The 13,218-nt window shown below is 43.1% G+C and overlaps 1 protein-coding gene across 1 annotated transcript; it reads right to left on the bottom strand.

Moving 5' to 3' along the window:
* Positions 1-2,415: 2,415 nt before the first annotated feature.
* On the bottom strand, positions 2,416-13,010 carry LOC131132433 (cAMP-regulated D2 protein). The gene is made up of 8 exons (XM_058078041.1): positions 12,529-13,010; positions 11,303-11,504; positions 11,023-11,156; positions 10,827-10,954; positions 10,577-10,695; positions 8,022-8,162; positions 7,759-7,931; positions 2,416-3,084 (listed from the first exon to the last, which is right to left on the bottom strand). Exons 1-8 carry the CDS (start codon positions 12,970-12,972, stop codon positions 2,632-2,634), a joined length of 1,794 nt encoding a protein of 597 aa, XP_057934024.1. The 5' UTR covers positions 12,973-13,010; the 3' UTR covers positions 2,416-2,631.
* Between the last annotated feature and the right edge of the window lie 208 nt (positions 13,011-13,218).

The raw sequence follows: 13,218 nt of genomic DNA, 5'->3' as shown, positions 1-13,218 counted from the left end.
AGGAAACAAGGACTTCTGTTCTGAATTGTGGAGAAGGTTACTAAGAAGGGTTTGAACTTTCCTATCGAGTTCATCTGTCACCTCTTAACTCAAAGGACTCTTTGTATAATGGTCTTTTCTTCCTTATGTGACGTGCTTTGAGGGGGTAAAAAGCCCATTTTATGACGTAACACTGCATTACGTTCCAATGATAATATGCTCACTGTTTACAAAAACAACCGCCATTAATGATTCATCCAATCACAACAAAGCCAAGCAGGGTAAAGTTGTAACCACTGGGGAATGCACTGAGGGATCAATACATCTTCTAGAGTGGGGTTAATTTATTGGGCCCCCAACCAGCCCAGAGCCCCTCATCATGATAACCAACCAGTGATGAAGGTGCACCTGGCCGACCCTAAACTTAACTACGCTGCTCATCACGCACACAGCCTCACAGGCTGTCAGTTTTATGGACATTGAAATGAAGTTGCTTTATTAGGCCATCTCCTCTTTATGGGGGGATAATCAGTGAGCGCTCAAAGCAGCGCAGACTTTAATTGCACAACACTGTTTTAAACTAGAAAGTGATAAAAACAGTATTGAGGTTGAAAACAGGTGGAGGTATTTGAAAAGGACACTTATGGCTGCCCTTACGTTTTGGACCTGGCGTGCATATAATCTTTTTAATGGTGTGAAAACAAAAACAAGCAGCCAACTTCTATATCTTAGTCAGGCAAACTGCTGCTGTTATTTTCTGCAACCTACCTAATGCTTCTCTACACAGGCCACCGCTTAGAATTTCGACATTCTCTGTGATTTATGAGCAAACTGTACGTAGTCTATACCCTTTCAATTTGCACTAATATGTCTTGGGGATACTGCATTTCCAGGAAAATAAATTGTGTGCTGTTTCCATTATATGATAAATGGCATGGGTTTGCATTTACATGCATGGTTTATGCGTCACATTGTAACGGGATTCAATGTGCTAAACATTCTTTAGCACATTTTTAGACCACATGAAGACACATAATTGTATTGATTATGTGGCGCCTTCTTCAGTGAGAAATGTGTTAGAGCGAGTGTGGCCCATTGAATAACACTACAAAAGCAATTAAGTGCAGAAAAACTATTAATTCTACTTTTATTTTTTCATTATGTGCGTCCCTTCTTTATTATAACTTCTAACTAATATGTGCATTAGTATGTTTGGAATATGACCTGTGATTGATTAGCTATCAGCCATTTCAGACAGCTGAATGGGGTGCGGGGGGGGTGCTTTGATAGCGGATGACAGCAAAGTAGATAATGAGATGGCCGGGGTGCACCTTATTTGTCACGACACACAACACTGCTAATCAATGCAAGTATAGACAGGCATTTACATTGAGCTGATGCACGTGCTTGCATGCATACGTGGTGGTTTAAACCTGATGGAGACAAGATTGCTGGTCATGCCGGATTTAAGCAACATGGGAAAAAACACCCTTATAGAAAAAAAATATTATATGAGAACAAGCAAGCATGACCTAGAATTCTTACTTATTACTTTGGGATTACTCAAAGTCTTTCTGTTTATTTCCATGATGCAAGATGGTGGTTATCATTAATAACAGTCGAAATGAGCAATCACATAGTGATTTGTGCATACATGTTATCATGTATCATGTATCATGTATGCTTGTGGGCAACCAAGCATATTGTGGGCTTTCACTTTGTGGATTATTTTGTATTTCTGGTATACGTATATGCTGCAAGGTGGTGGTTATCATTCATAACTGGCGAGATGAGTGATCACGTTAATGATATAACTTGTCTAGTTTGCACATTCTGATGCTCATGCATGACGAAGCATACTGTTTTGTGGATTATTTTCTGTTTTTCTGGTTGTTTCTATTATGCAAGGTGGTGGTTATTATAAATAACTAGCAAGGCAAGCGATCACTTTTGTGGTTATTTCTACAATGCAAGGTGGTGGTTATCATTCATAACATTACATTAATGATATAAGTTGTCTAGGTAGCACATGTGCTCATGCATGACCAAGCATTCTGTTGTTTTTCTGGTTATTTCTATGATGCAAAGTTGTAATAACTGGTGAGATGAGCGATCACATTAATGACAGAATGATTTGATCGAGCTTGACCGAGCGTTCTATGGTCTTATTTCAGGTTGTTCTCGTTATTCATGTTATACAAGTTACCATTACTAACTAGTAGGCCCAGTTATTAATGCTACAAGTGTACAATGCTTGAGTACAGATTGGAGCACTCATACTAGTCAAATAAACCGGTCTATAGAAGTCATGGAGTGACTGGTGTCGTGCACCGTCATTCTGCTTTTGATCCATAGACAGAGAGATCATTCGTTTGGAAAGAACAAACTGAACAGATGAGGACTTTATTGTTGTAAATGTTTATTGGCCACTGATTTCTCTGTTGTAAAGACGTGGTAATACAAATACAGAGTACTTCTCTCGGAGGCCCATTTCCACTAAGCAGTACAGTTTGGGTTGGGTGTTTTTTAATGGAACATTCCCATTGCTGTGATCTAGACACAGGTTAAATGGCCAACAAAGAATGCTAATCATGGTTAGCGTGAGCTCATGCCATACACAGTGAAAACGAGGCCTTCAAAGAAAGTCGACCTCTAGTAGATACCTAGATGGTCCCAGAAGTCACACACATGGCTTCTGGTCCCGACTTGTGCATGTGAACGCACCGTCAGGTTCATGACCAGCCATCCACTGGTGTCAGAGTAGCGAGGCCACAGTGGCAGACGCTGCTTCCTGCAGAAGGTCGTCTGATGGGCCCGCGAGGTCGGGTCGCCTGTGTGGGCGAAGGTGCCCCAGTAGCACAGCACCCGATTGGACAGCAGCTTCTCGGGCAGCGTCATGGTAAAGTTGGCAACCGGTGCGGAGTCGAAGACGAACGGCAACTCTGCGCCGTGGCAGGCGTGATGGTAGCAGAAAGTCAAACCGGACCAGACGGCAGGGTCCGACACCACGTGGTCAAAGATGTACATCCATACTTTGCTGCCTGCTTCTGTGCCAGCACGTGCCGACCTCCGTGACGGACACAAGAAAACGAAGTCTGTGACGATCTAAAAGGAATTAAAAGGATGGTATAATGGTATCAATCTCATCCAAATAGTACAATTACAGTACTCACAATTGTTTGAGCTAAATTAAGTCCAAAATAAGTAAACAATAGCAAAATGGATTTCACTTTTTTCCCTCAAAGCCCTCCTAACTGAAACATATCGATCTGATCAAGCAAATATCTCTACACTACTCATGATATCGGTACTATCGATGTTTGGATCGATCCTCCCACTTTGTGTCTGTCACTTTGTGTTATCTACAAAACAAAATAACGATAGCCGCGCTTGTAAAGCTGCAGTTCAGCTTCAACTATTTTTGACTTCCTGGCTAAAAAAAAGGAAACAGCAGCCTTCATCGATGTTTTACCGGAACCTGCACCCACACAGCTGTACAGCTGATGGATCCACACACCTACACATTATCACACGCACATTATGGTATTTTTCTCCAAAAGAGATGAAAGCTCGCTCTTCTCTGGGACAAACACTTTCACTTGTTTCCAGCAGCAGTTATGGATGGAAATAAAATGCTGCTGCTTTGAAGTATGAACTGTATCCTTGCATGCATTTTCCCCCAAAATGATGCTGATCCATTTGTTGTTCTTACAGGCATAAAAAATGCTGAGCTCTCTACATCAACCTTCTCTGACATTTACGCTGACCTCCCCTCAAATCTTCTGGAGAAGTGGCATTCAGGGTATGTGTGTGTGCATATACGTGTGTGTGTGTCCACTGTCTCCCCATGCTGCACATTGGACTGTCACTGAATGCTAAATAAGAACGGGAGCATCAACCTCTTGACCCTCGATGCTTCCCTGAGGCGCACACCTTGCACTGAAAACTGACAGAGGCTGCAGTTTACTGCAAAATCAAGAACCCCCCCTAGAATGTAGTGGCCAAAATGTCATTTGCTACATTAAGATTGCTTTAAGCCAGGGCTGTCCTAACGTGTTCCACGAGGGCCACACGCCATCTTCAAATGGCTGCCATGGGCTGCCGGCAGCCATCCATGGCAGCCATCCATGGCAGCTGTTGGGCCCACCGAGTGTTTGAATCCAGCAGTATCTCAGTATTTCAACTTTTAACATACAAACTGGCAACATGACTTCAAGTCGTATGTCTTATTTAGTAAAAAAAACAACAACCAAACTGTCAAATTAAATGACATAGTTTGATGTGGTCTGATGTTTAAAGTGCTCCTGAAAAAAGGGACATGAGAACATAGAGCTGATAGTATAACACCTTTACAGATGAAATTGGACAAATAATTCAAGGAAAATTATAAACATAAAATAGTGGGTGTGTGTTAAATATACGTTCTGGTCCCCCAGACAATTTTGTTTACTCAATGCGGCCCACGAGTCAAAGTATTTGCCCACGAAGCTGGTATTGGTACTTGTGTTTCCTAGCTACTTTTGGGGTGTTAAGTTGCTGTCTGATGACTTTAGTGTTCTTTGTAAGATGACACCGTGAGTTGTTTTTATGCATGTCTATGCGGGGGGGAAGGGGGGGTGCTGTAGCTATGAATACACCAGAGGACGCTGTCTCACAAGTCAATTCACTCAATATTTTCCAGCCGGGATATGTGTCGTCAAGACGTGATGTTTGTAAGTATTGTATACTACAAGTTTGTAATTTGTAGTAATGTGTAAAATTGTAAAATGTGAATTGTTACAGTGAGATGCAGAATGAAAGTATGATGAAAAAACAAGATGAGTGTAATAGCTAACTTAGCATTGACATTCCAGTTGGTGTTCCTGCATTGGCCAGCCATCTCTGTGTCTCTTCATCAATTGTCTCTTCATCAATTATTCTGGGGGCTATGACCCATCACCGTGGGTGTTTATGACAGACCAATCACTTCCTGGTGTTTGCGGTCTGGCTGCATCTCAATCAGCCCAACTCTGGTGACTCCCATGGAGATGGGTCACATGCTTCACCAACATACTAATGAGAAGGGGTAGGGAGTGTTGCCTTTTAAGCTAGAGATTTAGCTCCCTCTGGAGGCAGGAGAGATCTACTAAAGTGATGATCATGGAATAGGTCGCAAGCAATAGTAGACGTTGATCCACACATGACCATCCATCTGTATTATGCAGCACGTGTGCACATGTGACATGTGTGTCATTTGAAAAGGTATCCATTCAAGAGTTTGATACCTACTCCAAAACATCCCTGTTAGCTCTTCAGACGAGAAGACAAAAAGTGGCAATAAACAGGAGAACGATAATTAAATGCAATTTGGCCTCAGTCTGAGCGACTGTATCTGTTTCTATGAGCTGAGAAATTCAAATTTGCACACATTATTGTCTCTTCTGCTTAATTAAATGTGCCCTACGGCGGAGCTTTAAAGTGACTTTAATCATCAGAGATTTCCCTTTCTGCGCTCATTTTTACAGCCACATTTACAGTCGTTGGGCCTCAAGTGCTAGCTTTATATGGTCTTTAAAATACTAATGATGCAAACAATGCAGACAATTTAGGTGGAAGGGAAAACACTGAAGTAAAAGTGCATTGATTCTGATTTGGTTTTCAGCATGTGAAGCACGAAGCTGCTTGAACTAAAGACATTTCTTTTTAAGCTGCTACGCTAACTCTTAAAACCGCAGGAACCCAATGTTCGGTTGTGTCTGTGTAGCTATGGTACAGTCATTGCTGAATATCAGTAAACACATGTACACATAACTAGAACAACTCACTTTCTGCTCTTTTCACCCCTATTTCTTCATGCAGTTTTTTTTCATTTTCCAAATATTCTACATAATATTTGGAAATGTCCTTCTCTGTGTTATGTGTTATGACTTTATTCTCATAAAATAACTTTAGATTATAATTATTACAATATAACTTTTTCCTCCAAAATTCTGTTTCAAAAATTCATTGTTTTGTTTTCCATAATATTTAAACTATATGCTACTAAGATTACATCATCTTTCCTCATAATATATTCCAAGTTTATTCTCATAAAATTGAGATGTTTTTTCTCATCAGAATATTACCTTTTTTCTCTTACTATTTTGACTTTATTCTTGAAAAAGTTCAGCATTTTTTTCCATCTGTTTTTAATATTTACGAGTTCATTTTGTTCTCATAATATCTTGACTTTATTCCCTTAATATTATGACTTTAGTCCCATAATATTAGAACTTTTCCCTAACCTAATTTTCATATTTTGCTTGAATATTTTTGTATATATTTTTTTTTAAGTTTTTTTTTTTGTTTCCAGCATTATTGAATTGGATTCTTAATTGTGAATGTATGAAGATGAACTGGTCATACTTGGTAGTAGGAGAAGAGGCTTTTTTAGATGACAATGGGTCATGATTTTTCAAAATGTTTCTTTTGTTGAGACAAATTGTTTCTAATAAATATGACAGTCGATTGGTGTCAAACTTGTTTTCAGCGTGGGTCACATCACAGTTGTTGTTGCCCATAGAGGGCCACAGCTTTGCCCAAAAAGACACCTCGCTTGATTGACATCTCAATTCCACATACAAACCATCGTTAAGATGCAGAGGAGTGAGACCGACGGTCTTTTGGGTGGCAAATGAAGTGATGTTTAATTCCTACGGCAAGAAACTGCAACAAAACAGGTTTGTCTGAGAGTCTCTTCTATTCTATTTGTTTATCTTCACCTGAGTGCAAGTCTGATAAATAAAAGCAGTAAACCCTGCTATAGTCCACTTGTACGTATAAACAGTTCTCAATAGAGAAAAACAATCCAAATGCAATCAGTGAGTCTCTCTGAGCATAAAAACAAATAAGGAAACTTGTTTATGTCTGAAACTCACAATTGGGGAATAAAAACAGAACAGTGGATGCCTCCTCCATACTTAGTCTTTGGATATCCCTGACTTCACATTTGGCTTCCACATGATCATATCGCTCACAAAGGCCTGCAGCACATTACAAATAATTGCAACGTGAAATGTGAGCAATGAGGCTTGAAGTTCAATTGAAGAGCCATTATACAGCTTTGCAGACATCCTCGTGGTCGTTAGTAAGATTCAGCACTGGCAATGGCCGCTATAAAAGATGCCGGGGGGCTCGCTTTGATACATTTTCGACACTAAAGATGCTAAAACCAATGCGATGCGGGTCAATGTATGCTGAACAAAACAGCCACATCTTAGTCGTTGTGTTATTGGTGACACAAATGTAAACGTTATTTGCAGAGGTGTTTTTGCAAGTCAAGACAAGACCAGTGTGGCCGTGGGACATATCATGCTGTTGACATAGCATTCAGTGCACACAAATGTAATCCACACCTTGTATGTTTGTTCTCAAAGCCGATTGGATGTTAATCGGGGCATCCAATTAGGCGGACGCTCCACACGCTCACCTAAAATCTGGAGTATTTTCCAATCATCTGAATAAGTCGAGTCCAAGTCATTAAAGTCAAACTTCCAGGTGTTTGATGATATTTTCAGGTCCATCCAAGTCAAGTTGAGTCGTGTTATATGTAAAAATACAAGTGGTTATGTATAAGTTCTGTTCCTAGACTGTGATGAGATTGGTCATCAACCTCCCTGGCATCCTTACAAGGTCCCTGTAGATGTTTCAAGTCAAGTCAAGAGACAATATTGATCTCACTGTGTATATATAGAATGGAGGGGTGTTCTGCTGTTCTACTGCAGTTTGAACAGTGCTCTGTTAACCTCCAGTTTTTCTTACCTGAGCCAGCATATCTCTACGATCGGCATCGCTATAAAGAGGCATGTACTTGTGCAGGATCCTCAGAGCATGTTGCTTGAAGATGGCTGTAACATACATGATGGACTTCACTGCAGACACAGGCTTGTTAAAGATGCCGTACATAAAGATCACGCCTTCTTCCGAGGTTGTACCTGCAAGACAAAAACTAACCCTGTAACTAATTGTTGTCTATGATATACGTATATATGTGTGTGTGTGTGTGTGTGTGTGTGTGTGTGTACCTAGCAGCACTGGTTTCTCTTTCTGCCAGTCGCCCGTCTGGAAGGCAGCGACCGCCTGTTCCTTGATTAAGTCGCCATCAATGAACGGACCCCACGTCTGAAACACCTCCAGGAACCTGAACGGGTTCACAAGCCTCGAACCTACAATCATCACAGAATTGTCAGTTCGCTTGAAAAAATGATCTCACAGGGTTTGATGGAAGGTCAGAGAGAGAGAGAGGAAAAAATGATTACAGCTTCTAACAGCTTCTTTGAGGGTTTTTTTTTTTTACAACTGCCCGTGGTTCTCTTGTGGGACTCCGGAAGCAGCTGACAGGTACCGTCAGGCCAAACGGTTCGCGGCAAAAACTCGGGTGTGGGAGGAATTCGGTGAGGCCATGGAGCACGACTTTCGGGCCTCAGAAAAGGGAAGCAGTGCCCGGTCCACACCGTCTATAGTGGCGACGGGGGCTTGCTGACCTCGACTGGGGATGTAGTCGGACAGTGGAAGGAATACTTTGAGGCCCTTCTCAATCCCACTGACATACCTTCCAATGAGGAAGCAGAGTCTGAGGACACATACGTGGACAGTGCCATCACCGTGGCTGAGGTATCTGGGGTGGTTAAAACGCTCCTCAGTGGCAAAGCTCCGGGGGTGGACGAGTTCCGCCCAGAATTCCTCAAGGCTCTGGATGTTGAGGGACTGTCTTGGCTGGCACGTCTCTTCAACATTGCGTGGAAGTCGGGAACAGTACCTTTGGATTGGCAGACTGGGGTGGTGGTCCCCCTTTTCAAGAAGGGTGACCGGAGGGTGTGTTCCCTCTACAGGGGGATCACACTCCTCAGCCTCCCTGGGAAAGTCTATTCCAGGGTGCTGGAGAGAAGGGTACGACCGTTGGTCGAACCTCTGATACAAGCGGTCCAATGCGGTTTTCGTCCTGGTCGTGGAACACTGGACCAGCTCTACACCCTCACGAGGGTGCTTGAGGGTGCATGGGAGTTTGCCCAACCAGTCTACATGTGCTTTGTGGATCTGGAAAAGGCATTCGACCGTGTCCCTCGTGGCGTCCTTTGGGGGGTGCTCTGGGAGTACGGGATTGGTGGTGCGCTACTACGTGCTATCCGGTCCTTGTACAAACGGGGCAGGAGTCTGGTTTGCATTGCCAGTAGTAAGTCGAGCCTGTTTCCGGTAAACGTTGGCCTCCGCCAAGGCTGCCCTTTGTCACCGATTCTGTTCACAATTTTCATGGACAGAATTTCTAGGCGCAGCCAAGGTGTTGAGGGAGTCCAGTTCGGGGGCCTTAGAATCTCATTTCTGCTATTTGCAGACGATGTGGTGCTTATGGCCTCTTCGGGCTGCGACCTTCAGCGTTTACTGGGACGGTTTGCATCTGAGTGTGAAGCGGCTGGGATGAGACTCAGTACCTCCAAATCAGAGCCCATGGTTCTCAGTCGGAAAAGGGTGGAGTGCTCCCTCCTAGTTGGGAATGAGGTCCTGCCCCAGGTGGAGGAGTTTAAGTATCTCTGTGTCTTGTTCACGAGTGAGGGAAAGTGGGAGCGTGAGGTCGACAGACGGATCGGTGCAGCTTCGGCAGTAATGCAGTCGCTGTACCGGACCGTCGTGGTGAAAAGAGAGCTGAGCCGGAGGGCAAAGCTCTCAATTTACCGGTCGATCTATGTTCCCACCCTCACCTATGGTCATGAGCTTTGGGTCATGACCGAAAGAATGAGATTGCGGGTAGCTGGACTCACCCTAAGAGATAGGGTGAGGAGCTCAGCCATCCGGGAGGGGCTCAGAGTAGAGCCGCTTCTCCTTCACATCGAGAGGAGTCAGTTGAGGTGGCTCGGGCATCTAGTCCGGATGCCTCCCGGACGCCTCCCTGGTGAGGTGTTCCGGGCATGCCCAGCCGGGAAAAGGCCCCGGGGCAGACCTAGGACACGCTGGAGGGACTATGTCTCACAGCTGGCCTGGGAATGCCTTGGTGTCCTCCTGGTGGAGCTGGAGGAGGTGGCCGGGGACCGGGAAGTCTGGGCTTCCCTACTAAGACTGCTGCCCCCGCGACCCGGACCCGGATAAGCGGAGGAAAATGGATGGATGCCCGTGGTTCTAAAAACACCCCAAAAAAACATCAAGATTAAAACTGCTTATAAAATACTTAGCGAATGTAGATATGCTTATCTTATTATGTATATCTCATCAGTATGCAGTATAGTAATATGTACTCAAATTTGAGCTGTATTATATCAAATAAGAAGAAAAACCAATACAATTTGACTTGCCAAAATGGCATGTTGACTTGTTTCAAGCATTTTGGCAATATAAAAATAAACAAATATTTTTTTTTCTCACTTAAGATAGGAGGACATCATACAGACAAATTCAAAGATGCTAAAACCAATCCAATGCTACGATATCTGAACCAAACCTTCAGACTAATTAAATCTGTGTAATATCTCATAATAATATAAAAACATAATTTCATTCTATCATAAATGTGTCAGTGTATCCCCCATCTTTTATATGTAACGGTGTTGCTAAGTTTGCTAAGTGTGGGTTGGTGTTTTCGTCGTCCTACTTGTTTTTATCTGCGCCTCCAAGATGGCCTGCGGCGTGAGGGACAGCAAGCAGACCAGGTCGCTGATGGAACAGTTGGTCTTCTTTGCAAAATCCTTTCCCAGCGCCAGGGCATTGTATCTAAGAGATTTGGAGGGGAATTGAAAGATGTATTCTTACTTTATTTGTTGTTTTTACTCTGCAAGCTATTACTGTCTTCTAATCTATCTAGTCTATCTAATCTGAATTGTTCCAGTCTGGGGATCACCTACCTGGTCTTTAGAGGAATAGAGAAGGGTAAACTCTGCAGAACAGCCTGTTTGAACAGAGGCTTGCTGCTTTGGATTATCAGGTGAAGACTCACTGACTGAGCGCCAGCGCTCTCTCCGAATATCGTCACCTGACACAAAACATGCTCTTCTTACACTTCAAGCTTGCTGCCATCATTTCATTTGTGTATATACTCACCTTGCTGGAGTCTCCTCCAAACATAGGGATGTTCCGTTGGACCCAAAGGAGGGCCGCCTGCTGGTCCAGAATCCCATAATTCCCAACAGCGGATGTGGCAGGATCTTTGCCGGACACAAGGAACCCGAAAGCGCCTTAAATCACAAGTCACCAACACAATAATTAACTTCAGCGTGTTATTTACCAAATGACTTGTGTTGGCTGGAAAGTGGAGTCATTCCAATCAGCCATTTCCAATCATGATGCTCACACACGTGTACTTTGTGTAATCATTTCTCACCCAGTCTGTACTCCAGGCTTACTACAATAGTCCTTGTGAAGTTACTCATGAAGCGGCCATCATACAGCGGCTTGGAGGCCGAACCAGCAATGAAATCCCCTCCGTGGATCCACACCATCACAGGAAGCGGACTATGAAGAGGGGAGCTGAAGTTCACATCCAGGGGGACGAAGATGTTGAGGTAGAGACAGTCCTCGCTGACCTTAATGGGCACAATATGAAGATTTAACTACCTTTTAAATCACAAATCTAGTTTTTAGTAAGTAAGACTGACTCACTACTGCCCCCTGAGGCCCAAAGTGGAATAGACAAGCCAATACCTCGCCTACATGGACTGTAAGTAAGAGTCGATATTAATTAACCTGAATATGGGGTTATTTTGGGGTTAGAGCATAGAAAACCTGTGGCATTCTGGCATTATGGCATTCTAAGTAGGGGTTTAACATTATTAGAGTATGAAATAACACCAATAGTCACTTTTACACTCTTATTATTCTTTTTACATTGCATTGTGCAGGCTACATTATCACTGCAGGGACATAAGAGACCGCCGGCGCTAGCATAGGAAGCTACCGAGCTTATTATTAATTGTGATTCTTAGGAAAGAGTTTTAAACGTGTGGAAGAAGAACAAACAAGCCAATATTACCACTTCCACATGGAATGAGAGCGGAACCTTTTTTCACTCAGTCACAGCTCAGTAGCCGTCTCCATGCATGTCATGTCTTAGAACATCAATGATGCCTATTGACCACAATACTACATATATTTAATCTTCCAATATTTTTGACTAATAGTAGGCCATAGTCAATCACAGTGATCATTTATTAATTATTTTTGGAAAAAACACGATAAAGTAAGGGAGAGATATTTGAAGTGTGATATAGCGAGGGACAACTGTAAACGGTTATGGACTTATGGACAAAGACGTTTTGGTTGATAGCAGCCATGTTTTTCGACCATTCTTACTCAAAACAGTGTCCAAACGTGTACGTGGTTTTGTGATAATTCGGCAAAACAAGTTAAAGTTCTAGTTTTGTAGAATGCCTGGAGCTTTATGACAAATTTCAAGTCAGCCCATCTTATGGGGTTTTATGGCGCCACACAATAATCATGAATATATAATAATACAAATAATAGAGTAGTAATAATAATAGAGTACAATGTTTTGCTCAATTTTGTGGCCTAAACTGTTGAAAATAAGTTTCAAGTTGTCATTTTGCTTACGTTTTGAGGACATTCCTCAGCAATTGGTCCTCTGCAGCCCTGCATGCATGGCGCCCTGGGGAAGGTGGCATCATAAACCCCCTTCCAAGGACTCACAGGTCTGGGGGGCTTCCAGCGGTAAGCCCCCACAGGGGGGTCTGCATATGGGATCCCGTAGAATATATAGGCCTTATCCACTGCAATACCCTTGATTTGACCATTTTTGGTCCCAACCACAGGCCCAGGAGTCCCACTGATGTCCTTCTTGACTGGTTTGTCCTCCAGCCTCTCCAAAACCTCAGAAGAGTTTATCTCAAATTCTGAGTTCATGACAAATTGCCCATCCCGCACCGTGAGTCCAGGGGACATTCCTCTCAGAAAGGTGACAAGGTCGATCTCATCATCAGTTTTGGTCGCCAGCACCAAAGGAAAAAACAACAACGACAAACACGTCCAGCTCCCCATGTTGCAATTGAACAGCTCTTTTTTTCCTCCACTCTCAGCTCAGATCATGATTTGACTTGAGTGATGTTCCAGCAAAGTCACAAAACCTTCACCAGCCTCAAACACACTGCCAGGCTTGTGACTCCAATTTGAGCAGTTGCATGGTAAGATTTGTCAGACAAAAGTAGCTCTGTCTGACTGTGCACAGTGCTGTCCACCAGACCTCGAGCACCTTAATACAGGCATCGTATGTAGGACTGTAATGGA

Source organism: Doryrhamphus excisus, chromosome 7 (assembly GCF_030265055.1).
Source record: "Doryrhamphus excisus isolate RoL2022-K1 chromosome 7, RoL_Dexc_1.0, whole genome shotgun sequence".
NCBI lineage: Eukaryota > Metazoa > Chordata > Actinopteri > Syngnathiformes > Syngnathidae > Doryrhamphus > Doryrhamphus excisus.
Note: the sequence above shows the minus strand (reverse complement) of the source record. Positions and strands in the feature narration are given on the sequence as shown.

Coding starts and splice junctions, on each gene's coding strand:
- LOC131132433 (XM_058078041.1), bottom strand. CDS start 12,972: ATGGGGAGCTGGACGTGTTTGTCGTTGTTGTTTTTTCCTTTGGTGCTG. Junction 10,696..10,826: donor TCTATTCCTCTAAAGACCAG/GTAGGTGATCCC, acceptor CAAATCTCTTAG/ATACAATGCCCTGGCGCTGG. Junction 7,932..8,021: donor AGAGAAACCAGTGCTGCTAG/GTACACACACAC, acceptor TTTGTCTTGCAG/GTACAACCTCGGAAGAAGGC.